General features: G+C 49.9%; 2 protein-coding genes across 2 annotated transcripts; both read right to left on the bottom strand.

Annotated features, from left to right (window-relative positions):
* Positions 1–502: 502 nt before the first annotated feature.
* Positions 503–21,439, bottom strand: LCK (LCK proto-oncogene, Src family tyrosine kinase). Its single transcript, XM_043445703.1, has 13 exons — positions 21,302–21,439; positions 9,370–9,479; positions 8,997–9,078; positions 8,754–8,844; positions 8,438–8,536; positions 8,180–8,283; positions 7,848–7,997; positions 7,412–7,564; positions 7,048–7,227; positions 4,050–4,126; positions 3,805–3,958; positions 3,591–3,722; positions 503–1,163 (listed from the first exon to the last, which is right to left on the bottom strand). Exons 2-13 carry the CDS (start codon positions 9,472–9,474, stop codon positions 961–963), a joined length of 1,530 nt encoding a protein of 509 aa, XP_043301638.1. The 5' UTR covers positions 9,475–9,479; positions 21,302–21,439; the 3' UTR covers positions 503–960.
* A 1,818-nt stretch (positions 21,440–23,257) lies between these two features.
* FAM167B (family with sequence similarity 167 member B) lies at positions 23,258–24,860 on the bottom strand. Its single transcript, XM_043445992.1, has 2 exons — positions 24,377–24,860; positions 23,258–23,743 (listed from the first exon to the last, which is right to left on the bottom strand). The coding sequence occupies exons 1-2, from the start codon at positions 24,632–24,634 to the stop codon at positions 23,513–23,515; spliced, it is 489 nt and encodes a 162-aa protein (XP_043301927.1). The 5' UTR covers positions 24,635–24,860; the 3' UTR covers positions 23,258–23,512.
* Between the last annotated feature and the right edge of the window lie 1,608 nt (positions 24,861–26,468).

The following is a 26,468-nucleotide window of genomic DNA, read 5'->3' as shown; positions in this document are numbered from 1 at the left end:
ACCATACCATTTATTTTTTTGTGATGCTTACTGTCTATCTTCCCTGTAAGCTCCCCAGAGATCTTATCCACTGCCTAGTGCACAGTAAATGTTCAATAAATATTTGTTAAGTGAGTGGATTAACTCAATGTTTAAAAACACCTTAAAGGTGAATCAGAACATATAGCTCTTGAATCAGTAGCTGTAAAAAGGAAAAGGCAGTCACCCTTGTACAATGGGAAAGGAAGGGTCTTGGGACACATCTACTCTCTAGGAGGTTCTGGCTAGGGTGCCCATAATTCTTTGGGGTGGAGGTTTGAAGGGGTTTAAAAAACACATACCGCAAAGTATAAGGACCTTCTCTTGGCACCCAACATCAGCAGGGCTGGAAAAAGTTCAGACATACCTTCATCCCTCCCACCTTTCACCCCAAATCAGGGTGCCTCAGTGTCCATCTTCGGAACGTCCACTCCCCCCCGCCCCCCGCAGGGAAGAGGAGACTGGAGTGGGCAGCAGAAAGATGTACAATCTTCGCCAACAGATATTTATTGAGCTCCTTATGTGTGCCAACACCAAAGAGGAGCACACAGAGGTATTTTAGATAAGGTCCCAGCCCTCAAAGAGCATCTTGATGACCAGGGGAAAGGAAAAGGGGGCAGGGAGAAGCAGGTGTTAATCACAGCCTCTCTCCTCTCTTTGGTGGTCTTGGAAGTCAGGGGGGCACCCAGAAAGAGACAACTTGGACAAGTGTCCAAGACATATATGCACAGGCCACACATGTACAAGACACATGTGCAAAGCCCACGCAACTACAGATCCTGTGTGTAAGACATGAGAAGTGTATGTGTCGCACATGGGCGGGATTCACATGCTGAGTCCAAGTGTGCATAGGCCACATGGGTATGACACAGGAACGGCACCTCCCCCAGCCAGGTTGGCTAAGATGGTGGGAGGGCTGCAAGCCCCAGTCACCTACAGCCCTCAGGGTTGGGGTTGGTATTGGCCCTCCGTGGCCGTGAAGAAGTCCTCCAACACGCTGCGCAGGTAGTCAAAAGTGGGCCGGTCCTCTGGGCGCTCCTTCCAGCACAGCATCATAAGCTGGTACAACTCCTCCGGGCAGTTGTCAGGTCGTACCATGCGGTAGCCTCGCTCCAGGTTCTGAATCACCTCAGGATTGGTCATCCCTAGAGGTTAATAGGAGAACTGACATCAAGGCTCCAGGCTTCGGAAGCCCAGAGGCAGGGTGATGGTCAAGAAGATATCTGACAACAGGTATGGTGTGAGCACCAATCCAAAGGGATCTTGGTCTTCATCGATGATAAGGACGGTAAGGCTATACTGGCAGTGCCTACGAAAGGTCAGTCATGCCACTTGGAGTGTCTGCTATGGCTTAAACATGAAATAACACACGTGTTTGGCTGTGAGTCCTTGCGTGACCCACTGCCCCTCTTTGAGCCTCAGTTTCCTTATTTGGAAAATGGGATAATAGGAGCTCCCACCTCCTAGAGATGTTGTGAGGATTGAATGAGAAAGTGTGTACGCAGCCCTGAGGATGGTGCCTGGAGGAGGAGATGGAGCATAAAGAGCACCGGTGATGATTATTATTTGGTGGGGAAGGATGGTGCTGTCAGGGCCCAGCGCAGGATGGGGGCCCACAGCCAGGACAGTGGAGAAGTTTCTCCAGCTTTGGAAACAGGCACATGAGATGCTGCATCAGGAAGCCAGGTGGATCCTGGGCCTCAGCCAGGCAGACCCTGCATTGGGCACAGAAGATTCACTAGGCCCCTCTGTGACCCAGATGAAGTCATCTTGGGACCAGTTCCCTCCCTTTGTACTGATCCTGGCCCCATCAGCGAGGCCCATTACATGTAGACCCCAAGAGATGCTGGTCCGGAGAACTGAATGGTCATAGCAGAAACAGACTCCCTGTTTCTAAATTACCTGTGTGGCCTCTGGTTTCTCCTTCATTTTCCTGAGAAGAGAAGCCTAACTCCTAGACGTCCTAGCAAAACAATAGTTTTACTCCTACAAAGCTTCAAACTGGAACCTAGTCAATAGAGACTTCTCTTCCTCAAGCCTTGCCCCTGGAGAGCCTCTAGATAGGTGTCCCTCACATTTAAAAATCAGGGCACGGAAAGACATAGGCTAGGAAACAACACTGATGGACAGAGTCAAGGGTGCAAACCGATTGGCTACACCCAGCCTAAATATAGCCCACAGACAGACCCACTTTGGCTTGGCCCTTTATTGTGTTTTTAAACAATCTGAATCATCACCAATATTTGGAAATAGGCAAATTTTCCTAAAACTCCAAGCTTTGGCTTCTCTTGAAAAAACACAGCTCTGTTTTTTGGGCCCTGGTGTCTTAATAGCAACCATCTGCTGGCGCAGACGCAAGTTTACCCAGGTCCCCATTACTCCCCATAGTTTCCCTGACCCTGAAACTATGCGTCAGTTGCCATTTATCATCGTGCTTTCATTGCCTTTATTCTTCTAGGAGAAAAATTCTCTAAGGGAGCAGTGTGAGTTCTTGGCAAGATGACAAGAGTATGTTTCTACCCAGCGCTGCCCTTGAACTCTTTGATGGGACAAGTCCAGACCAGGGAAGGCCTGCACACTCACACCTAATTCTAAGGTGTTTTAACCTTCCCAGGAGCAAAGTTCTGGGCACACTGCTCAGAATGTGGGAAGCTTCTGCCAGTCTGGCCACTGGGCAGCACGACCTCCCGACCCTGTCTTTGTGTTCTGTTTCCTTTCCCCAGAGTTTCCTAGCAAGTTCCTTCCAAAAAAATTCCATTCCTGTCCTGGCTGAATTCAGTGGTAAAGAACTTTGTCAAGGAGATAGAGCGAGGAGTGGGAGAGGGTGGGAATTGGTTGTTTACACATCTCTCTCACTCGACATGGAAGGCTTCAGAGGGAAAGGAAGTCAGTGTTTCGTGAGCATCTACTATGAGTCAAGCTCTTTCAAAAATAACCTTGCTTCTCATATCATGCAACTGAGGCTCAGAAAGGTAGTCACTTGCCCAAAGTGATTAATAATAAAACCTAACACTCTTGAGTGTTTCATATGGGTCAAATACTGTTCTAACCTCACGTTTTACAACTGGGGAAAGAAGCAATAATCTGATCAAAGTCAAACAGAAAGATCAGTGGCAGATGTAGTAATAAAAAGCAGGCCTCTGGGAACTTCCTCAGTGGTCTAGCAGTTAAGACTGCCTTCCAATGCAGCAGGTGCAGGTTTGATCCCCAGTTGGGGAACTAAGATCCCACGTGCTGCAAGGTGTGGCCAGAAATTAAAATAAATAAATCTTGGGAAAAAATGAAAAAAGAAAGCAGGCCTCTTGCCTCTCAGACCAAATCCTCTTCTACCTACTAGGCTGCCTGTGTTAGAATTAAATAAAAGAGCTGGGATTACTGAAGGAAGAGAGATTCAGGGACAGAAATGGAAGACAGGCCTACGAGATGTAGCACCTGACTGGGGATGCACGAGTGCCACTCCTAGGAGGACGGAGAGGAAGCAGCTGGAAAGGTTCACATTCTGAGCCCAGGAGGAAGTAGAAAGACATGAATTTGCTGCCCTTCCCCATCACCCTTTCAGCCTGGACCCCGACCTGGGTAAGGGATGCGACCATGAGTGACAATCTCTGTTAGCAGGATCCCGAAAGACCACACGTCCGACTTGATGGTGAATGTCCCATAGTTAATGGCTTCTGGGGCTGTCCACTTAATGGGAAACTTGGCACCTGGAGGGAGGGCAGTGAGGTCACCAGGGTCTGCCAGGCCAGACCCCAGAGACCCCTGATTTCCCTCATATCCCATACCTACCCTCCCTGGCTGTGTACTCGTTGTCCTCAATGAGGCGTGCTAGACCAAAGTCTGCGATCTTGCAGCTCAGGCTATGGGACACCAGGATGTTGGCAGCCCTCAAGTCGCGGTGGATATAATTCCGTTCTTCAATGAATGCCATGCCCTCTGCGATCTGCAGACCAGGTACAGGTCAGCAGCCCTGGGACAGACATCTGCATCCCATTGCCCTGTGCCCATGCTCAGCCCCTCCCCAGTCTCCTTACTTGGGCGGCCATGTCCAAGAGTTTGTTGATAGTCAGCTTGATGCCTTCGGAGGTCTTGAGAAAATCCACCAGGCTTCCTGTGGACAGAAGTAAGAGTTGCTGACCCAAATTGCCCCAGGGGGAAGCTCCCAGACCCTTCTCCCCTAACTAGGGGTCTAGAGGCCATGTCTGATGTGTGGTAGAAAGAGTAAGAGCTGAAAATGGAGGAGTGTGTGTTCAGAGTAAGGGTACCTGAGATGTGTGATGCCCTTTTCCTGGGGACTAAGATGCCACTTGGAGGGGTCTGCAAGCTTCTTGTCACCAGTGGGGTGGAACCTGAACTCCTCAGCCAGGCATCCAAGCCCTGCATAGTCCACATCTGCAGTTTCTTCTCTTCCCTCCACTCCTGCCTCTTCTACTCCATCTACCCTAGACAACTGTGAGATTTTTCTCATAGACCACTGGGTTCCCACTCCAAAGTCTCTTTGTCCCATTTCTTCTGCTACAGATTCATTTTGGTCATGGCTCAGCTAGACTCTTCGTTTAAAAAGCCTCTCTACATCGTACCAAGAATAATAAATTGTATCATCATCATCATCTTCCTGCTAAGACTTTCCTATGGCATAAACTGGTTTTCCTAGGGTGCATAACTAAAGCAAGGTTTCTCTGATAGCAAGATTCTTATTTTGTTCATCAATATTCCCAGCCTGCAGTGCATGCATGCTCAGTCACTAAGCTGTATCGGCTCTTTGGGACCCCATGGACTGTAGCCCACCAGGCTCCTCTTGTCTATGGGATTTTCCAGGCAAGAATACTGGAGTGGGTTGCCGTTTCCTCCTCCAGGGGATATTCCTGACCCAGAGACCAAAATTGCGTCTCCTGTGTCTCCTGCATTGGCAGGCGGATTCTTTACGTGAGGCGCGTGGGAAGCTCCTCCCAGCCCACAGTAAACAGCAATAAATGTATGCTGAATATATAAAATGGAATATGAAAATAGGTATCATGAGGGAGTGAGGGACCATCTTTCTGGTAGCAGAGAGTAACTAGGAAAATACCAGGCATTAGAGTGGCTGGAACAGAGCTAGTAACCATTGGCCCTTCTCAAGAGATTAAAACCCTGTGTGAAGATGACAACAACCTGAATGTCCCTATTTGAGTGCTGAATTAGTCACTGAGACAAAACCTCACCCAACGGCAGCAAATATGTGGACAGACCCTGTCGTTCCTCCATTGTGTCTATGGCAGATATTGCTACTCAATCCCAGTGCTCACTTCCAATGAACCTCAGAATCCTTCTCAACACAGAGCTCCAAGCAACTACCAATTGAAGGTGGCCTGCTATTTGCCATTTTCAGAATCCATTGGCCAATTAGCTTTTTTCCCTTCCTGAAAGAGGGACAGATTTTATACTCCCAAAGAATCAGAGCCAGATAACAACAAACTTACTGAGCCATTACTATACAGCAGGCACTGTCCTAACTGCTCTATATGCATTAGCTTTCATCCTCACAAAGATCCTATAAGAAAGTTACTATTGCAGTACAGCCGCTATGGAAAACAGTGTGGAGATTTCTTAAAAAACTGGAAATAGAACTGCCATATGACCCAGCAATCCCACTTCTGGGCATACACACTGAGGAAACCCGATCTGAAAGAGACACATGCACCCCAATGTTCATCGCAGCACTGTTTATAATAGCCAGGACATGGAAGCAACCTAGATGCCCATCAGCAGATGAATGGATAAGGAAGCTGTGGTACATATACACCATGGAATATTACTCAGCCATTAAAAAGAATTCATTTGAACCAGTCCTAATGAGATGGATGAAGCTGGAGCCCATTATACAGAGTGAAGTAAGCCAGAAAGATAACATTACAGCATACTAACACATATATATGGAATTTAGAAAGGTGATAACGATAACCTTATATGCAAAACAGAAAAAGAGACACAGAAATACAGAACAGACTTTTGAACTCTGTGGGAGAAGGTGAGGGTGGGATATTTCAAAAGAACAGCATGTATACTATCTATGGTGAAACAGATCATCAGCCCAGGTGGGATGCATGAGACAAGTGCTCCGGCCTGGTGCACTGGGAAGACCCAGAGGAATCGGGTGGAGAGGGAGGTGGGAGGGGGGATCGGGATTGGGAATACATGTAAATCCATGGCTGATTCATATCAATGTACGACAAAACCCACTGGAAAAAAAAAATAATAATAAAAAAAAAAAAAAAGAAAGTTACTATTGCATTATTATCACCATTTTACAGATGAGGAAACCATGGCAGAGAGAAGTGAAGTGATCAGCCCAAGGCCACACAGTCCTCAAGCCAGGATTCTAACCCAAGCAGTCAGAGCCCTTAATGACTACTACTTTCTGCTAGATTTCTGCTGTTATTCTTGAGGGAACTGAGCCTCAGAGGTGGGACAGAGACTTGGCCCAAAGCTGGGCCTAGAAATTTCTATTTATTTAAATTACCCTTCCTTGGGCTCTCAATCTGTCCAACAGTGGAGGAAGGGACAGAGAGAGGCTCACCAAGAATTGAAAAAGAGGGCCTTGGAACAGAGCAGACCCCGCAAGGCTGGGGGCAGAAGAGATAGAAAAGGGGCTATGGACCTACTCATCTCCTGAGATCAAGCATCCTTAGATCAAGATAAGGCTTTGAAGAAAGCAAACAGTACTGCAGGTGAGGGAAAATGGGGGTTGAGTGCTCTTCCAGAACCTGAGAGGGAGGCCTTGCATGCTGCAGTCCATGGGGTTGCAAAGAGTGGGACACGACTGAGCGGCTGAACAACCAGAGTCTGCCTCCTCAAGCTGGGCTCCCAGATACGGTTCAAACCGTATCTTCTCCACACACCCTCTTGTCGCCCCTGAAAGTCAGTCTTTGAGGCCTCAGCAAAATTCCTCTAGAAAAACCTCAGTGCAGAGCCACGCATATCTCCTCCCCACTCCCGGAGGGGGCAGAGGAGACGGCAGCGCCCCCAGCGGCCGCGCACGGCTATGGCGCCCACCGTTCTCCATATATTCCGTGATGATGTAGATGGGCTCCTGGGTGACCACCGCGTAGAGCCGGACCAGCCGCTGGTGTTGCAGCTGCTTCATGAGGTTGGCCTCGGCCAGGAAGGCATCGGGGGACATGCTGCCCTGCTTCAGGCTCTTGACTGCCACCTTCGTGTGCCCGTTGTAGTACCCTAGGGCAGAGAAGGATTGGGAGGGTCACTTGCAGCCCATGTACTCAGAGCCAGACAGACAGCTGACCTGAAACAGGGTGTGTGTGTGAGAGAGAGTCGCTCGGGGTACTGTCGTAGAACTCTCAGGACCTCAATAGACGACTCCCCTCCCCACCTGCCCGCAGTCCTGGAGGGCCTCACTCACCCATCCACACCTCTCCGAACTGGCCAGCCCCCAGCCGCTCCACCAGCTTCAGCGTCTCCCTGGGAACCTCCCACTCATCCTCCCACCACGGCTTCTGGGGCTTCTGGGTCTGGCAGGGGCGGCTCAGCCGTGTGCACAGCCCGTCCGAAGTATCTACGAGGTCAAGGGAGGGGCGAAGGGCTGTCAGTAAGGCGGGACTGGGGGGTGGGGGGCTCACTCAGTCCCCACCTGGGGAAACGGACAGGCAGGGGAGGAATGGGGCTGTCACCTGATCCCTGAGGCTACAAGGTACCGCCCCTCACGCACTTGGGTGGGGGTGGGGGGAATGAAGGAGCATGCTGAGAGATGGGCGGGGGGTGGAGGGGGACCCCTGAGAGGAACCGGGGGAGACAGGCTGATAGGGTAGGGCCCAGGTGAAGAGTCCTGCCGCGCTCACTCATGTAATGGCGGACCAGCTCGTGCAAGCCGGGAAAAGTGACGCGGGGCGAGATGTAGAAGCCGCCTTTGTCCAGGTTACGGATCTTGTAATGTTTCACCACTTCTCCCTGGGTCTGGTCGAAGTCCCGGACCGACAGTGAAAACGATCCTGAACGAAAGAAGGGATGAAGGAACGCAGAAGACGGGGAGGGGTGGCCTCCAGCGAGTCACCCCTCCGCCAACGCGGCCCCCACGCCCCCCACCCCCGCGGGCTCCTCGCACCCCGGACCTCGGCTAGCGGCCCCAGCCCGCGGCCCCCTCCCGACGCCCCGCAGCAGCCCCTCGGCTCACCAGCCGTGCTCTCGCTCTCCCGGATCAGGAAGGACCCGTGCGTGTTCCCCGGCGCCAGGAGCTGCCTCTCCGCGTCTTTGCGGCTCAGGGTCTTGAAGAACCAGCTGCTCAAGGCAGAAGCGAAGGCTTCCTTGGTCCGCTGGTCCAGTCTTCCTCTATCACCCTCAAGCATTCACCGCCACCACCCCTAGCACCTCGCCTCTGCTCCGAGGTCCCTGGATCTGCGTCCCACCATTCCCACGACGCGTCCCCACTCACGGTTCGGGCTCCAGGCTGTTCGCTTTGGCCACGAAGTTGAAGGGGATGAAACCTTCCTGGCCCGTGGTCAGGGACTGCGCCTTCCACCACTCGCCGCTCCTGCGCGACGGCGGCGGTTAGCGTGGTCTGCACAGCCTGGGACTCGGCTGGAAACCCGCCGTCGGAGCCCCTCGTTAGGCCATGCCGCCCCACCCTCCAGCTCAGCACTCCGGAGCCTCCGATTTTTGTCCGAAGGGCTCCCACTGCAAGCCGGGACCGCAGGGGTTTGCGGTACTGAAGATACCCCAGGATGGGCAGGGCAAAGGGGGGCACTCACTGCTCCAGGATACGGAGCTGTTCACCCTTCTCGAAGCCCAGGTCTCCGTCGTGAGAAGGCTCATAGCTGTGCAGGGCGATAACCAGGTTGTCTGTAAAGACAGGGGCAGTCAGGGAGAAGACTTCTGGAGCAGGCTGGGAGGGTGAGTTCAGGAGTTAGAAGTCGGGGAGGAGAGGAGGGGACGGAGGCTGACAGCCAAGGATCCACAGGCCTTGTCTTCCAGGCCCTGCTGGTTGAGGTCACCTTGCAGTGGAGAAGCTGGGGGGTTGGATCCCTCGTAGGTGACCAGTGGATCACGCACTTCAGAGCCATTCCGCATGGGCAGCTGTGGGAGTGGGATGAGAGAAGTCAGAGAGCTGGAGGCTGGGTGAGACCCTGGCTTGCCTCCCCACTCTCCCGCTCGCCTTCACTTCAGCTTGGCTGGATCGTCTCACTGAATTTGCCCACCACTTGCTGTGTGACCTTAAAAGAGTCCCTTTCCCTCTCTAGGGTTTTCCTTGCTGTGTGGCGGGGGGCTCGCTGTCATCTCCAGGACCTGTAGGGATGATCTGTTCCTTTCTCCCCACACCTACATCCCACCCGATTCCCTCACCAAGCCCCCTGCCTTGCCTCTTACCGTGGTCTTGCTATCCAGTGGGACTATGGGGTAGTGGCAGTTTTCACATACATCGATGTTTTCCATCCAGTCATCTTCTGGGTTTGAGCTGCAGCTACAGCCCATGGTCCCTGGGGGAATGGAGAGGGGGCTGAAAGGTCTCCCCCAACATCAGACATGCTAGGGCCTAGCCCTGGGAACTTCCAGAAGTGCCTGAGATTGTCAGCCCCCCAGCCGCCATTCTCCAGCCGCAGAAAAGCTGAAATGGGGTCCTAGCTCCCAATAGTCACACATGGCCCCTGCTGAGACCTAGGCCCCGCCCTCCCACCTGGGCTGGGTAAACCGCCACAGGCACCTTTGTTAGTCTAGTTGCCCACTTCCTGCCTCTCCCCCCTCCCACTTTCTCAGCCCATCCCCCAAGTTGGGGGACTACCTAGTAGAGATCACATACACTTCCCCCAGCCCTAGGGGAGACCTGAGTTTTGATCCTCCCCTACCAGTGGGGTGTGTGTACCTCACCTTCTAATTACAAGTTCCCCCCTGCTGCCAAGGACACTGAATGAGGGACCGTCTCTCCCGAATGTCAGCCATCAGGCCTCTGCTCTCCCAAATCCCCCACAGAGTCTGCTTCAGAGGCTTCTTTCTGCTTCTCCCTATCAGAAAACCCCTCAGCGGCCATATTGGCCATACATTTTTTTGTATTTGTTTGCTTGCTTTGGCAGTGGAAACTTTTTGTCAGATGAAATCGAGCGGAACCCCGTAGATAAAGCAGGGAAAAGTGGAGCTGTTCTGCCTGAAGCAGAGTGGGGATCTCACCCCTAAGTCCCCAGGGGTGGACTTACAGTACCTCTGCCCCCAGGGCTGGTCCTCTGGACTACCTGGAAATACCAGTCCTCAGATAAATTAATTTATACTTTCAAGAAGCTTTAATATCAAGATCAAATCCATCTCCTCAGTCTATTCTGCTATACACACATGTGTGTACACACATACACACACACAGAGTCTGTCTTCTGAGCTCCTCTTCCCAAAAAAACTCACACTCTTCTTACAACATACCTTTGCATGTGTGGTTCACCTGCCATGGAATACTCTTGCCCATCTATTGAACTCTAGCTCAACCTTCAAGGCTCAGCTCAGATATCACCTTCTCTGTGAAGCCTCCCCAATGCCAATGCTTTTTGTTCCTACAACGTTCCACTCTGACCAACCACAATCATCAACTTCCACTGAGTGCCATGATGACACTAATTTATGTGTCAGTCCCCCTGCCTTTCCTACCCGCTTGGTGAGAACAGGGGTTCAGCAAGAGAAGAGGTTGTGTTTTATTTGCCTGAATGTCCCATCACCCAGGACGATTCTTGTTAATAAATGTTGACTGGTATGTGGAGGGTTAATGCACAGATTCTCCCATTTGCAAAGGTCTTAGAAACCACCAAGTCTAACCTCAGATTTTAGATGAGCAAACAGAGGACCAGAAAGTTCTGCTCAAACTCAGACAACTGTTACAGGCAGAACAAAGCTAGAGCTGCTAATCCATGCTGAGGTCAACCAGAAGTGGGGAGCAGTGGCATTTTTTTAGTTAGTAAGACTTAAGAACCTATTCAATTATAACTCAATTAAAGAAAAAAAGAAAAAAAAAAAAAGATTCAAGGATAGTCCCTGGAGTTATGTTCAAATTCTGGGAATAATACTCATTGTGTCACTTTGCTGAAATCATTCTCCTCTAGTTTCATTCTGCCTTTTCTGTCAATCGGGAATTGTCATCCCTTCCTCAGAAGCTTAGATAAATGTTGGCTCGGTTTAGAGCTTAGAAAGACTTCCATGAGTACCCATTCTGCCCTACCAACTCCTGCTTTGGAAAGTGGAAGAATGTGACTGGTAAATAATCTTCTTGGCTTTAAGCTCACATTTCTTTTTTTTTTTGATGTAATTTTTATTTTATATTGGAGTGTAGTTGATAAGCTCATGTCTCTTAAACTGAGATACTTATAACCTTTCATGGGTACCGGAAGTCGGGTGTGTACCTCTCAAAGCATGAGCGTTAAACACATAGTTAAACCTTATTCACATAGTTAAACAGATCTATTACAAATAGAGGAAAATACATAAAATTTTAAGCCAAATCAAGAGACTTTCAAGGAAAGGTGTTCACGCATCTACTCTTCCCCCTTACTTTAGGAGTCTTGGGGAGACATTTGAGAGATCTTGCTCAGCTCTGTGGCTGCAAATGGCTTTTTTATTTTTTTGATTGTGAATTTTATTATGGCTTAGAACTGATTAACAGCAAAAGCCTCCAGAAAAGAACTATTTACATTCTGGAACCCGCCTCAGATGAGCTGACTGTCTAAGGTCTGAGGTCCTGAGCCATCTGTTTTTTGTGATAGTCAAACAGCCCTTGGAAAACCACCAGTTGGCTATATTATACAGAGAACACCAACATCAGATAAGGTGTCAACTTAGATCAGTTAAGTCCCTTCTAGGCCTGACATTCTCAGGGGCTTTGGAAAGGGTAAGAGCAAGATGAGAAAAGCTTGGGGTTGAGAAAATGGGATGAACTGGGGTGCAGCAGTGAGGAGAGGCTGGTCGACCGGCAGAAGAAATCTATGCTGAATCTAGGGCTGAATACTGCACGTGGTCCAGGCTGGGGTCACATGGGGAGAGAAGAGGAGCCTCCTGGCCTTGGGCGAGGGTCCAGGAAAACATGCAGGCAGGACCTATACCCTGGATAAATCTGGACCTGCCAGAGAGGACATGATGCTGTCCCTAAAGACTGGGACCAGGTGAAAAAGAATGAAATATTGCCGTTTGCGGCAACATGGATGGACCTACAATTATCACACTGAGTGACGTAAACCAGGAACAGAAAGACAAATATTACATGATATCACTTATATACAGAATCTAAAAACTAATACAAATGAACTTATTACAAAACAGAAACAGACTCAGACTTAGAAAACGATCTTGTGGAAAAAAAAAGAAAATGATCTTGTGGCTACCAAAAGGAGAAAGGGGTGGGGGAGGGGAGGGATAAATTAAGAATACGAGATTAACAGATACACACCACTCCATATAAAATAAATAACAAGAATTTACTGTATAACAGAGGGAACTATATTTAGTATCTTGTATAACCTATAATGGAAAAGAATCGGGAAAAAATATATATGCATAACTGAATCACTTTGCTATATACCTGAAACTAACACAATATTGTAAATCAACTATAGGTCGATTAAAAAAAGACAGGCCAGGAGTGAGAAAAAGTCAAGCTGTGTTAAATTAAGGAAAATGGTACTTGGTAACTCTGTTGGGTATCTGACCCTTAGTGTTTCTTCTGTGACTTTTTTAGGGCCCCTGGAGTCCTCCAGCTGAGGACCGAGTTTCAGGCCCTGCCCTGTACAGAAGTGTGAGTTTTGGAGTACAACACTTGGCAGCAATCAGAAGACTCCAAGACCTGACAGTGTCAGACATAATTCTGGTGAGTGGCTCCCAGCCACTGGGAGCTACATGCACCTATGAGGCTGCATCCAGAATAACACTGAAGGCTTGCAGGTGATTTGTTTCTCAGTTTGACAAATTGCATTATTATTTCTTCAATGCATACTTGGGGTTCCCAGGTGGCTTAGTGGTTAAGAATCTGCCTGCCAATTCAGGAGATGCAGGAGACACGGGTTTGATCCCTGGGTTGGAAAGATTGCCTGGAAGAGGAAATGGCAACCCACTCCAGTATTCTTGTCGGGAAGAATCCCATGGACCGAGGAGCATGGCAGGCTACAGTCTGTGGAGTCGCACAGAGTCGGACACAGGTCAGACTCGACTGAGCGACTGAACACACACACACACAATGCATACTTAGTTAAGTCTCTGATTAAAATTTGAACTAGAAACAACAAAATTAGTACCGAAATGAGGTAGTTTAGGCAGCAAAACCCTCAAAATCACGAGAGCCATGGGGGAGCGGGGAAAAGTACGACAGGGGAAGGGCAAGTAAGTCCTTGGAGGGAAGAGTTTAGAAGCAAGAGTGTAGGGACTTGCCTGGTGGTTCAGTGGTTAAGACTCTGTGCTACCAATGCAGGGGTCCTGGCTTCCATCCCTGGTCGCGGAACTAGATCCTACGTGACGCAACTAGAGTTCACATGCTGCAACTAAAATCCCAAGAGTTGCAACTAAGATCCAGTGCAGCCAAAATAATAAATAAATAAATAAAAGAAGAAGCACTAGTGTAATTCATCAGCCTCATTTTAAATTTGGAGATGGTGTCAGATCAGAGGAGCTGCGTGGTTTTTCCCAATAGCACATGAGGGCTCTTGGCAGAGGTGGATTCCAATTAGGCCCCTACCTCCTCTATCCAGGTACTCTGCTCTGTTCTTCACTTCCTGGAAAGTCTAAAGAGGGTAGGGAATCCTGAGAGGTGATGGAGAAAATGGAGCAGGGAAGGAGGTCTGACAGAATGGAATCTACTCTCCATCAGAAGTGTGACATTGCGCTGTTAACAGGCCTTTCTCTCTAAGACAATTCTCCATCTATCTCGAAAGCATGTTTTTGGTTTACTTATTTTTCAGTTTTTTGGCTGTGCTGGGTCTTCGTTGCTTTTTTGTTTGGGCTTTCTCTAAGTTGTGGTGAGCGGGGGCTATTCATCCCTTCGATGTGCGGCCTTCTCATTGCAGTGGCTTCTCTTGTTGCAGAGCACAGGCTCTAGGCGAGTGGGCTCAGTGGTGTGGCACACGGGCTCAGTCACACCTCGGCATGTGGGATCTTCTGGGACCAGGGATTGGACCCGTGTCCCTTGCATTGGCAGGCAAATTCTTATCCACTGCTCCACTAGGTGAGTCTCAAAAATGCACGTTTTTGAGAATACATTTCCCTGGCTGGTGAATACAAGTTTGTGCTTACTGAGGCACATTAATCATTGAGCATCATGCTATTTGTGCATACCTATCCGTGTATGCAGATGGCTGTACAATGAAATGGGGGTATGTATGGTTTGTACGGGTCTCTATGTAATTATGAGGTTATGCTGCTGCTGCTAAGTCACTTCAGTCGTGTCTGACTCTGTGTGACCCCATAGACGGCAGCCCACCAGGCTCTGCCGTCCCTGGGATTCTCCAAGGCAAGAACACTGGAGTGGGTTGCTATGTGGGTCCCATTCTAGTCTGATCAAACCAGCTTAATAAATGAGGTTAATAAAAAGAAAATAAAAATTAAAGCTTAATATAAATTTCTCATTGAAAGTAAGAGAGGAGAGGAATGAAGAAAGAAAGAAAAAGAAAGAGGAAGCAGATCCAGAGAATAGCCAGGACTCCCAGAATCAGTAACAAAGGCAGATTCTGGGGTGAATGAGACAGGACATTCTTTCCTCCCAACTCAAGAATTCAAGGTCAATAGTAGCAACTTTGTAGATTCTAGACCTTCTCTGACTGGTGTCTGTAATGTTCTTGGTCAAACTCAAGGTCTGTCCATGGTCCACAGAGGGCTTTGTGCCAGTTATAAAGGGCCACCCCTCCCTGGGGTTTCAAACTTGGAGAGTGGAGTGAGGGCTAGATTTCAGGTCCCATCTCTCTTGTCTCTTTTCACAGAGCCCAACACAGGCTTCCCTGGTAGCTCAGGCGGTAAAGCGTTCTACCCACAGAGCCCAGCACACAGTGCCCTGCTCATCATTGTTGTTGTTTAGTCACTGTGGTGCCTGACTCTTTTTTTTTTTTTTTGGTGCCTGACTCTTTGTGGCCCCATGGACTATAGGCTGCCAGGTTCCTCCACCCATGGAATTTCCCTGCTCATACTCTGTGTAGAATTGATCAAAAATCCCAGATTTCATGAAGTTCCTGGACCAAATTTTCTGATCCCAGGGTTGTTTAGGAATCACCACAATGAGCTCTATTTTACACTTCCCTGGTGGTCCAGTGGCTAAGACTTCACTTAGCAGTCAATGCAGAGGACCTATGTTCAATCCCTGGTCAGGGAACTAGATCTCACTTGCTGCAACTAAAGATCCCTCATGCAGCGACTAAGACCCAACTCAGCCAAATTAATTCATTACTTTTTAAAAACTAAGAGAACCTGAATACAGTATGAACTTTAGTTAATAATAAAGCATCAGTATTAAAACAACAACAACAAACCATAACAAGCTCTGATTCTTGCCAGCTCGTTCACTTTTACCAACTCCATAGACATTGTCTCACCTGACGGCCTAGAATGTGTTTTGTCCCCTTAAAAAAAAATATGAGACTTTCCCTCTCCTGAACTGTAAACCTCTTCATTTATTGAACATTCTGTCCAAAATGTGTGCCAGTTTCTTGCCCAGGTTTCTTGGGTCAATGTGTATGTCAAGAGCAGGCAGGCTATTTCACTGACCCAGGCCACTCTGGGCCACATTGTGGCAAAATCTGTTAGGAATAATTTAAAGCATTTTCTTGGCCTTTTTCTTTGGTGAACATTTGATAATTGGTGAAAGTGCATATGTTCAGTGAAGCGCCTGGGCTGTGGCTGTCCATGCCGAATCCTCATCACGGTACTTGAGAATCAGGGTTGACAGGCATGGCAAATAATTTCTAGTGGGTAAAACAGGGATACATCCTGAATTCCTTCCTTTTTCAGTGTTCCTCTTTGATATAATACCGGTTTGGAATAAACCCTGTGAGTTCACAGAGTTCACGAAAACGGAGAACAAAAGGATGAGTCTTTTCTTATATGCAAATAAGATGGATTTAGTCTCACAAACTGGGAGTGGTTTGAACACAGAACTGATTCTCCTAGTTTTGCCATAAAAAGGGCAATAGAGTGATTATTCTAAAGCTTGTATTTTGGGTAGAGGTCCTCCAACTAGTAACTTGTATATATAGAGTAATTTGTCATATTGAGTCCCCTTCCTTATGTACCTCTGTCTGTATTTTGCATCATGTAGGTTTTATCAGGATGAAGCATTACTTAAAATTTGGCAATCCACACCACTCTATTAAAGTTTCTGGGAGTGTGCCGATCAGAGAGGTTCAGCTCCCCATGTCCGTGCCACAGTCACCCAAGTTCATTCCCAAGGCCTCCCAGTCATTCACTGGCAGAGGGCTTTTGGGCAGGTTCAATCCCTGGACCCTGGTCAGGGGACTAAGATCCTGCATGCTTCGCGGTGTGACCAAAAAGAAAAAGAACATAAACCTCCCTCGGTTCCTGTATCTTCAAAATGGAAATTAAAAAAATATCTGTGTCCAGGGCTGTTGTGAACATAATATGTGATATCTAGATGACCTCATATAATAAAGTACTTAACATGGTACATAGTAAGGACCAAGTAAATGAAAACTGTTATTTGAGGCCAGCATGGGTATTTCATGACCCCAGCCTTAAACATATTCATTTTCCTTTTTGATTTTTGGCACTTCCACGGACCATTTTTCACATTTAATATATTTATCTCAAATGAAAACTTTGCTACCATAAATGGAAAATGAGTACAGAACATGGTAAATCAAGTGTACTTTAATTTTTTTTTTAAAAAAATGGAAAATTAGTATCACCAGCTATAAATGGAAATCAGTATATATTAAAATAAACACATGGTATGATACCTAAATTTACAGTTGCACATGTTCATTCATGACCCCCTAAGATCACTCACCCGCATCAATGATGCGGTATTTGGGGAAATGCCGTACTGTGAAACAGTGCTCTGAGCTTAGGCCTCGCTTGGTAGGTTAGAGGAGGCACGACTTTCTTACTTGGCCAGCCTACGGATTACAATTTAATGGGTATGTCTTATGTGCCAGGCTCTGATCTAGAGCTGGGGACACACAGGTGAATAATCAGAGGTTCCCGTCCACTTGACTCTGCCCTCTGTGACAGAGGTGGGTGCCCCTCTGGTGGGTCACTCTATTTTCACAGGAGGCAGTAAGGTCTGCCTTTAGTTCACTGACCAGTAACGTCTGGGACTCCTGACAACACTAACAGCGCCAAACAGCAATACTGTCCAGGAAGCAGCATCTTAAAATCACCACATTGCCCGCTAACCAAATTAACGATATTTAGCTAAAACCACTGAAAAGGTGAGGTAGATCTCCACATAGACATGGAAAAATGTTCCAGAGATAACATGGCAAGTAAGTCACAGAACAGAATGTAGAGTCTAAGCCTATTTGCATTTATTTTTTAATATTGTATTTATTTACTCGTTTGTTTATTTTTGGCTGCACTGGGTCTCTGTTGCTGTGTGCAGACTTTCTCTAGTTACGGAGAGTGGGGGCTATTGTCCAGTTGCCCAGCGGCATGTGAAAGCAAATGTGCGTGGACACAGGGATAGAACCTGTGTCCCCTGCCTTGGCAGGCTGATTCTTAACCACTGGACCACCAGGGAATCCCCCTATTTGCATTTGAATATGGATACCTAGGGGATTCTTTTCAGCCAGACTGTGCTAAACCTTCATTTGCATGACTTCATGTTATTCTCATAATAATCCTATCAAGTAAGTGCTATTATTATCCCCATTTCACAAATGCAAAAACTGAGGCCCAAATGAGGTAAAGCTATTTGTCTGAGGCCTCATAACAAATAAGTGATAGAAATAAGTAGCTGAACCTCAGGCTATCTGCCTCCAGGGATTAAACTCTTAACTAAAACGCTTTTCAGTGGCCACATAGGGGAAAATCTGGAAGGATGTACACCAAACTGTTCACAGTGAGCATAGCCCAAGAGTGAGATTGGAGGGAGCTGCATTTCTTATATTTCTGTATATGTCTCTGTACTGTTTAAATTTTTCAGAAATATTTATTTATTTTATTTAATGACACTGGGTCTTAGTTGCGGCATGCAGTATCTTTAGTTGTGGCATGTGGGATCTAGTTCCCTGACAAGGGATCAAACCTGGGCCCCCTGCACTGGGAGCACAGAGTCTTAGCCAGTGGACCACCAGGGAAGTCCCTACTGTTTAAATTTTTAGAAGCAGCCATGTGCTAATTTTATAATTGAAAAACAGAAAACAACCAAGTCCCCACCAACGCAAAAACTCTGGTAAGAGACACAATCCTTTGAGAAGAATCAACCTTCCACTGCTCCTCTTGTCTCTGGAGGTGCAGGCAAGGGACTAGGGATACAAGAAAAAAGGTTCTGTGACCACTGAAGTCTGAGAAACACCGGGTTAGACAAGATCGAACAGCCGCCTTCTCTGGGGAAGCTAACATTGATGGTAAATTTCACATGGGACGCTTCACAGCTGAGGCTGTGTTGATTTGGACCCAAAACTGTTTTCTTTCCGGGCGCCTCGTGGGACTAGCATTCTTTAGACCAAGGGTTGGAAATATAGCTCCAGATATCATCCAACCAATACCTGGATGGGGGCCCCGCTCGCCTCCACCCCACCCACAAACTCAGCTCCCCTCAGCACTGCTCTCACTGAATTGAGCTTGGCCTTGAAGCCATCAGCTTGTGGGTCTGTGCATGGATTTATAGGATCCCACTGTGGTGTTGGAGAAGACTCTTGAGAGCCCCTTGGACTGCAAGGAGATCCAACCAGTCCATCCTAAAGGGCATCAGTCCTGAATATTCACTGGAAGGACTGATGTTGAAGCTGAAACTCCAATACTTTGGCCACCTGATGCAAATAACTGACCTCATTTGAAAAGACCCTGATGCCGGGAATGATTGAAGGTGGGAGGAGAAGGGGACGACAGAGGATAAGATGGTTGGATGGCATCACCGACTCAATGGACATGAGTTTGAGTAAGCTCCAGGAGTTAGTGATGGACAGGGAGGCCTGGTGTGTTGCAGTCAGAGCCGGATACGACTGAGCGACTGAACTGAACTGATGTGTGATATATATGTGGTCCCTGCCTCTGCCTCTGAACATCCATGCACACCTACATTTCCTAGTGATGATATGAATGATATTTGGCCTAGGGAGGGAAGGATCATGTGTGTGTGTGTGTCTATGTGTCTGTAGGAAGGTATATGTGGGACTCTCCTCCAAGATAGACCCTGTGGCCCAGCCTAGAATTCTCACACCCACTAGAACACACAGGAAACAAGCTCATTTGCAAAGCTACACCACAAGTGTGAAGGAATGGGCTGCCCACTGGCCTGCCAAGGTGCTGAGTAGGAGTAATTCCGGGTACGGACAGCCCCCCCCCACATCCCCACCACACACACACCCTTGGGTACACCATTTGCAGGAGAAGTGGTTGCCTAACCTCTGTTAAGCACCTACTGCATGCCAGGTACTACCCACCGCACATCACAGCCATTTTCTCTTTGATTTCCCACCAGCACTCTCTGGTGGGAAATCAAAGAGGATTTATTATTACCTCTTCACCAATAAATCAACTGGAGTTTGGAGAAGTGAAGTCATTTGTTCAAGGAAATGGCAGAACCAGAATTGTGCCTGGGTCAGCCTGACTGTGAAATGCATGTCCTTTGCTCTACACCAACCCCGCTGGCTCTCTTGTGTTTGGTTTTGCCCTGAGGTCTCTGCCCTCCTAGGACCCAAGGAACAACCCAGAGACAGTGACTCTGGCTGCATATCCTAGGTACTCTGCAAAATGGGCCTTTGTTCTTCTCAGAACCACCTGACTCTTTCAGGAAGCCTTCCGATCACCCAAGGGAAGCCTCCTCTCGATCTCCGGAGCTTCCGCCCATTCTCTTGCTCCATCTCTTGGCCCTTTTCCCTTTGAGAAGCGCCTCTGTCCCAGAGCCTCGAGGGCGAGGGACCCTGAATCATCCTTCAGCACAGGCTGGGGTGTGGGATGGGCCATGCCGGTCCAGGGTCTGGAGGAGTCTAGGGAAGACCCAGCTTGTTTTCCAGGCCCCACAAGAGGCTGCAGGCCTTGAAGCTGGGGACGAAAGACTGCGACATGGCTGAGACTGTGGAAACTGTTTCAAGAAAAATTCCAATGGCGATGGGGGAGGCAGGGGAAACCTGGAAAGTGTGGCTCAGGTGGGGATTTACCCCATAAACTGCAGGCTGAGAGCTAAAGTGAGGGGGTGGACAGGGAGCTGACTCTGCCTCCCTGGGCCTCCACCTTCCTGGGGTCTGAAGTAGGAACCAGCAGGACCCACTGGCCTGAAGCAGGCAGCGGCAGGGGCAGGGGTGGGGGGCGGGAGGGAACAAAGGGAAGAGGAAAGGACATCCTGTGGACACTTGGCAGGGGCAGGAGTGGCAAGTTTCCAGATGGAAATCCAGACTGTCCTTGCCCAGGGCCAACAGCACCCCTGTCCAGAATAAAAATAGCCCTTCCTCTTCCCTTCTCCCATCATCCTCTCACCCCCCAACTTCCCGGAGTCCTGTCAGATGTTTCCGCCCCAGGCCCCATCCCAGATGGTAAATATCCCCTTGCATGCCCATCCATTCCCAAAGGAAGACCCCCTCCTTCTCTCAAGCAGTGTGGGTCGAGGCTAAAGTCACTTCTCACGTGTCCCTCCGGATGCTCTGGGTGATTCCCCTCCCTCTCTCAAGAGAGTCTTGTCACTGGGGTCTGCACCAGCAAGCGGAAGGACTCTTGGGACCCTTGACTCAAGCCTGTCCATCGCCTTGCTCCAGGGGGGAGTCACATCCTAGGCCATCACCTCTCCCTGGGTCATCACCTTATCTGCTTCTGCCTTGCTGACGGACTGTGGGGGAGGGAGTGCTTTGCCCAGTCTGGGCCTCAGGAAGCTTATCCATTGTGGGATGAGGGGCTGGATGTAGGGATTCTGAAGGCCTTTTCAGTACCTAAGAGATCCCCAAGGAAAAAGCTCCCAGTGAGGTGGGCACTGATGGCAGGCAGTGGTGGAGGCAGGAGGAGACAGCTACACAGGAAAGGGGAGATCTGGCTGTTCAGCCTGCCTCCCACCTGCCGTCCAGGTGTTCCTGACCCCAGCCTGAAGGGCTGCTGCATCCCGGGGGAGCCCGACCCCAGACCCAGCTGCAGCCTTCTGCTCGCAGGTCCCACACCCAGCCCTTAGGCCCCTGTTCCCGGTACTCCTTACCTGCCCAGCCCAGGAGCCCCCTGGCCCCATTCACATGGTCTTCCTGGCCTAGCCCGGCTGCCCAGACACAGCTTCGGCTCCCCTCACCGTCGTAGCCACCGGCTGTCTCCCCGCGCCCACGTCCCACCCTGACTTCCTGCCTCCTCCTGAGGGCTCCGCAGCCAACCGGGCCCCAGCAGCCCAACCGCAAGCCTCCAGCACCCCAAGCTTCCTGCTGCCATCGCCCCCTGCCTCTCAGCCCTCGAGGGTCCTTTCACCCCCAGTCCAGGCCCCATTCACCCCGAAGGTGGCACCCGGAGGTGGAGGAGGATATTGGATGCAACTTCCTCCGCCCCCCCACCCCCCCGCGAGGGAGCACCTGGACCAGAGATTCAAAGGCTGCCTTGAAGCCCCAGTGAGCAGGAGGCGAGTAGACACCCACTCAGCTTTCAGCGAAGGGCAAGCTGCACGGCTGTTGGTCTGAGGGCCAGGTGACCCTTTCAATACAGTCAGAGTGCAAAAGTAACATCACCTCAGAGTCGGGGGGGAATGACATCCCTGTAAAATCGCTGGAGAGCAGATACGATGCCAGGTAGTCAGATAGATACCAGGCGCACACAGCTGCTAGACACACAATGGAACCAAAGCCATGCCATCTCAGGGCATGGGGCAAGAACTTTATTATTTGCAGAGGGAAGGCTAACACCCCTCTTACAGACAGTCCGCTGGACAACTGGCTGTTCAAGGAAGCAGACAGGACCACCTGGTGTCTTTAAGGGAGCAGAGTCATAGCCTCTTCTGTGGGCAGAGGGCAGGACAACACCCCCTAATTACGGTTGGAGAGTAGGGCAACCCTTCTAACCCAGGTAGAGACGAGGCCACAGCCCCTGTCAGAGGCGAAGGCCTGACACCACCTCCTGCAACAGGTGGGAGACAGAACAAACACTCCTGCCCAGGCCCCCGGTACAGGCGACAGACTGGCAGCACTTTCTGTTACAGGCAGGAGGCAGGGACCCTGTCACAAGCACGAAGCAGGCCAACAATCTCCCTTTCCCCAGGGGCCAGGCTGAGGGTGGCAGATGTCAGAGGCTGAGGGTCAGGTCACCAGTGCTACGAGGAACTCTAGGTGGCCTCTCCCAGGCCCAAGAGCTGGGCTTTGACCCCACCCATCGGAAAACAAACCTGTTGCCACCTCCGGAGCCTGCAGTGAGGCAGCAGGTTGGGGGAGGGGAAGCCCACAGAGCATTGTTGGGGTTTGTGAGGTGGAAGCTGATGCTGTATGCACCTTCAGCTGCTGCGGAGAGAAGGGGGAGACAGGAAACGGGTGGGGGGAAGAGGAAGCCTGAGTTGGAAAGTCAGACAAAGAGGGTGACACAGAAACAAAAGCTGAGAAACACCAAGTTCTTTTTTGAAACAAAAAAACAGCCCTACAGAATGACACAGAGCCCGGAGTCCGGCTGCAGGCCCCAGCTCCCCTTGCTATGAACCTGAGCATTTCACAGTGCATCTCTGGGCCCCAGGACAACAGTAAGAACACGACTGGGGCTAGTGATAATAATGCACATTTTATTGAGGACTTACTGTACATTATCTCACTTAAGATGTATCTAACTACTTGTGGAGTTGGATTTTCCATTTTAAAGATAAAGAAACAGATGCAGAGTTTAAGAGACCTCCTCCAGGTCTGAGAGAATCAATGTTGCAGCTGGCATTGAACCCAGGTCTACAAGATCCTGCGTTCTTCAGCGGCTCATTTATCTGAGTCACATTCCATAGGGGTGATTTAGACTGTTAAGTTCTTTTCCAGTCCTGATCTTGATGAGATAGAGCGATAGAAGTGGAGCTGTGGGGGAGATGAGGATCCATCAGGCTTCTCTACCAGCAAGGCCAGCCTCCTCTCCCGAGGTAGAACCCCTGGCCCTAGCAACCAGCGAGACAGTGAACCCGGGCCTGAATAAAGGACTGCGGAGACCTTGATGGGAAGCAGAGATTTATTGAGGAGACTGGGGGGTCTGTGAACTCCTCCCCTTCCTCCAAACCGCCCTCCTCCCCCATCCGGGCAGCAGGGCCCCAGGATGCTGGGGCTTTAAGCTCCCAGAGCTCTGAGCATCTCCCCAGCTCTACCCCGACCCTTCTCCAGGTGCTGGCTCTTCTGGGGCGCCCCTCTCTTCCTTCGTCCCAGGTGGGCTGGGGAATGGGTAGCGGGTGGTGCAGGAGACACGCAGGGATCCCTTAGCAGAGGGTGAAGCGCCGGGCGCTGATGTTCATGCGCGTGAGGCCCAGGTGCCGCAGTGGCGGGGCCAGGGCCAGGCCGGCCCCGGGCTCCAGCTCCAGCTCCAGCTCGGCCTCGTTCAGCAGCTCTTGGTGCAGGTGACAGACTTGGTCCACCTTCAGCCGGTGCAGCTGGGCCCGCAGCCTAAGCAGCTGCCCTGCCAGCTGCCGGTCCTGTGCCTGCATCTCCCGCTGCGGCCGAGAGAGGGCATGAGCCCGCTGAACCTCCATTCTTCCCTTCCGGTCCACACCTGGGGGGCTTTGCCCTGGCTCTGTCCTTCCCACCCCCTCATACCCCGGCTCTATATAGCCCGTCTCATAGATCTTGCCCGAAAACCAAGCTAAACAAGTACAGGTTCCTGGGGCCTGATCTTAGATCAACTAGATGGAATCTCCAGTCTGAAGGCTGGACATTTTTATATTTGCACATTCTGGATTAAGAGCCACTTAGTTAATACTGGCCTCCTCTGGGGACAGCATGGTTAGTGCCTCCTTTGTATCTTTGGGGTATATCAATTTGCAGAGAAGACTGGGAGGCTCCCATGCCTTCCCCAGCTATCCCTGGTGGCCCCCAAGGGCAGGACTCTGTCCTCTGAGCCACAGGAGCACAAGGTCAGTAGACTGATGGACTCCTTCTTCAGTAATGCTCCCTGAATAAAACACTGGACAAGTCCATTCCTGGCTCCTCAACCCTGGGACAAAGCCACAGGAGAGGGCAGTTGCTGGAGGCAGGGTCATTCTCATCCCCTCCCCATACCCCAGGTTTTGGGCCCTGAGGACTGGCCTCAAGGCCCTCTGCAAGGCCGCGCACCCCACCAGACTCACCAGCTCCCGTCGGAGCCACTCAAGGGCAGAGTCCATTGAGTCGAATCCGCAAATGGCCCCAGGTCCCCTGGGCTCGGGTCTGGCTTGGGCCCTGCGCCAGGCCTGGCTCTGGACCCAGGCTGTCCACTCCAGGTATGAGGGCCGCCGTGTCTGCAGCTGCAGCTTGGCTGTCAGCGCCTTCACAGAGTCCAAGCTCTCTGCTTCCTCATCCTCCTCATTTTCACCCACTGCCTGGAATTTTAATGGTCCCAGGGACATGGTAGGGGGTGAGCAGCGACAGGGAAAGGCTGCAGCTCTGGGGTTAGGGAAAGGCTGGCAGTATTACCCAGGGAGAAGTGGGAGAAGCTGAGAGTGAAGGAAATGAGCCAGAGAGTGTGTGATGGTGAATGTTCAAGGTGGGTCAGGGAGGCTTGAGTGTGTGGGGTAAGCAGATGGGTGTGGGAGTCTGAGTGTGCAAGGGCTGGGATTTTCCTGGACTGCTATCCTAGGAGCCACGTGATGCCCATCCGGGTGGGGGCAGGAGGAGCCCTGCGCCTCTGGCCCCTTGGATGAAATTTATTGTCTTTGCCCAAAAGGAGACACCCAGTTCCCAGAAAGGAAGTTGCTCCAGGATAAGAAAAGCATCGTCCACACCAGCGTCTTGGCCCTCTTCCCAAGACCCAAGTTAAGGGATTGGGGAGGGGATAGGAGGCTGACAAGCTGCCCCCAGTCCTGACTCATGACTGTGGCCCTTCAGCAAAGGAATAGTGTCCAGATCCCTAATTTGGGAGTCAGGAGACTTGGGTTCTGGTGCTGGCTCTATGGGACCTTGGACAAGTCACTGACTCTGTTGGGACAGATCAATGATTTCAAGCTATATTCTAAGGAACTTTAGGTTCCCTTGGAGATCCCACAAGGACTGTGTGCAGGGTAAGGGCAGAGCTGAGGATGCCTCCTCGACCTTCCTCTCCCTGCCCCTCCCAGGGCTTCAACCAGAGCATTTCCCTTTTTAAAACTTTGTATTGAAATATAACACACACCCAAAAAAATTTACATGTCATAAATACATGACTTGATGAATTCTCCCCAACTGAACACACTGATGTAAACAGATCAAGCAAAGGAGTATTACCATCACCCAGGAAGCTTCTTTGTGTCTAGAACACTCTCCTAAGGGTAATGTAGCCAAGCATAGCTTGCCCGTGTACCTACAGTTCAGAAAGCCAAGCTCTGACAGGGTGTTTGCAGCAAAGTAAGGGTTTATTGCAGGGGGGCCAAGCAGGGGAGTAAGAGACAAGTCTCAGATCCACATCAACTTTGTCTCTGAATGTTAGGTTTTTGTTTTTTGTTTTTAAAGGGGAAGAACTGGACTTCCCCAGTGGTCCAGTGGTTAAGACTTCCACCGCAGTAGGCACGGGTTCAATCCCTGGTTGGGGAAGTTCCACATGCCACGTGGTAGGGCAAAAAGAAAGAAAGAAAAGGGAAAAAAAAGGGGGAAGAACAAAGAGGCTGGGATTAATCATCACCTTGTGATGTTTCTGTGACATTTCTTAATAGTAGTTTCAGAGTCAGAATGTCTCTTCAGTTCAGTTCAGTCGCTAAGTCGTGTCCGACTCTTTGTGACCCCATGAACCACAGCATGCCAGGCCTCCCTGTCCATCACCAACTCCTGGAGTTCACCCAAACCCATGTCCATTGTGTCAGTGATGCCATCCAACCATCTCATCCTCTGTCGTCCCCTTCTCCTCCTGCCCTCAATCTTTCCCAGCATCAGGGTCTTTTCAAATGAGTCAGTTCTTCTCATCAGGTGGCCAAAGTATTGGAGTTTCAGCTTCAACATCAGTCCTTCCAATGAATATTCAGGACTGATGCCCTTTAGGATGAACTGGTTGGATCTCCTTGCAGTCCAAGGGACTCTCAAGAGTCTTCTCCAACACCACAGTTCAAAAGCATCAATTGTTGGGTGCTCAGCTTTCTTTATAGTCCCACTCTCACATCCATATATGACTACTGGAAAAACCAAAGCTTTGACTAGACAGAGGGGATAAAAAAGATTAAAAAGTTTTGGATAGAGAGATTAATCATAAACTCAGTAAGGGAACTTGGTTTCTGG

The sequence above is a fragment of the Cervus canadensis genome, chromosome 24 (assembly GCF_019320065.1).
Source record: "Cervus canadensis isolate Bull #8, Minnesota chromosome 24, ASM1932006v1, whole genome shotgun sequence".
NCBI lineage: Eukaryota > Metazoa > Chordata > Mammalia > Artiodactyla > Cervidae > Cervus > Cervus canadensis.
Note: the sequence above shows the minus strand (reverse complement) of the source record. Positions and strands in the feature narration are given on the sequence as shown.

Coding starts and splice junctions, on each gene's coding strand:
- LCK (XM_043445703.1), bottom strand. CDS start 9,474: ATGGGCTGTAGCTGCAGCTCAAACCCAGAAGATGACTGGATGGAAAAC. Junction 9,079..9,369: donor CACTGGATAGCAAGACCACG/GTAAGAGGCAAG, acceptor CCACTCCCACAG/CTGCCCATGCGGAATGGCTC. Junction 7,998..8,179: donor GGAGAGCGAGAGCACGGCTG/GTGAGCCGAGGG, acceptor TCTTTCGTTCAG/GATCGTTTTCACTGTCGGTC.
- FAM167B (XM_043445992.1), bottom strand. CDS start 24,634: ATGTCCCTGGGACCATTAAAATTCCAGGCAGTGGGTGAAAATGAGGAG. Junction 23,744..24,376: donor AGTGGCTCCGACGGGAGCTG/GTGAGTCTGGTG, acceptor TCTCGGCCGCAG/CGGGAGATGCAGGCACAGGA.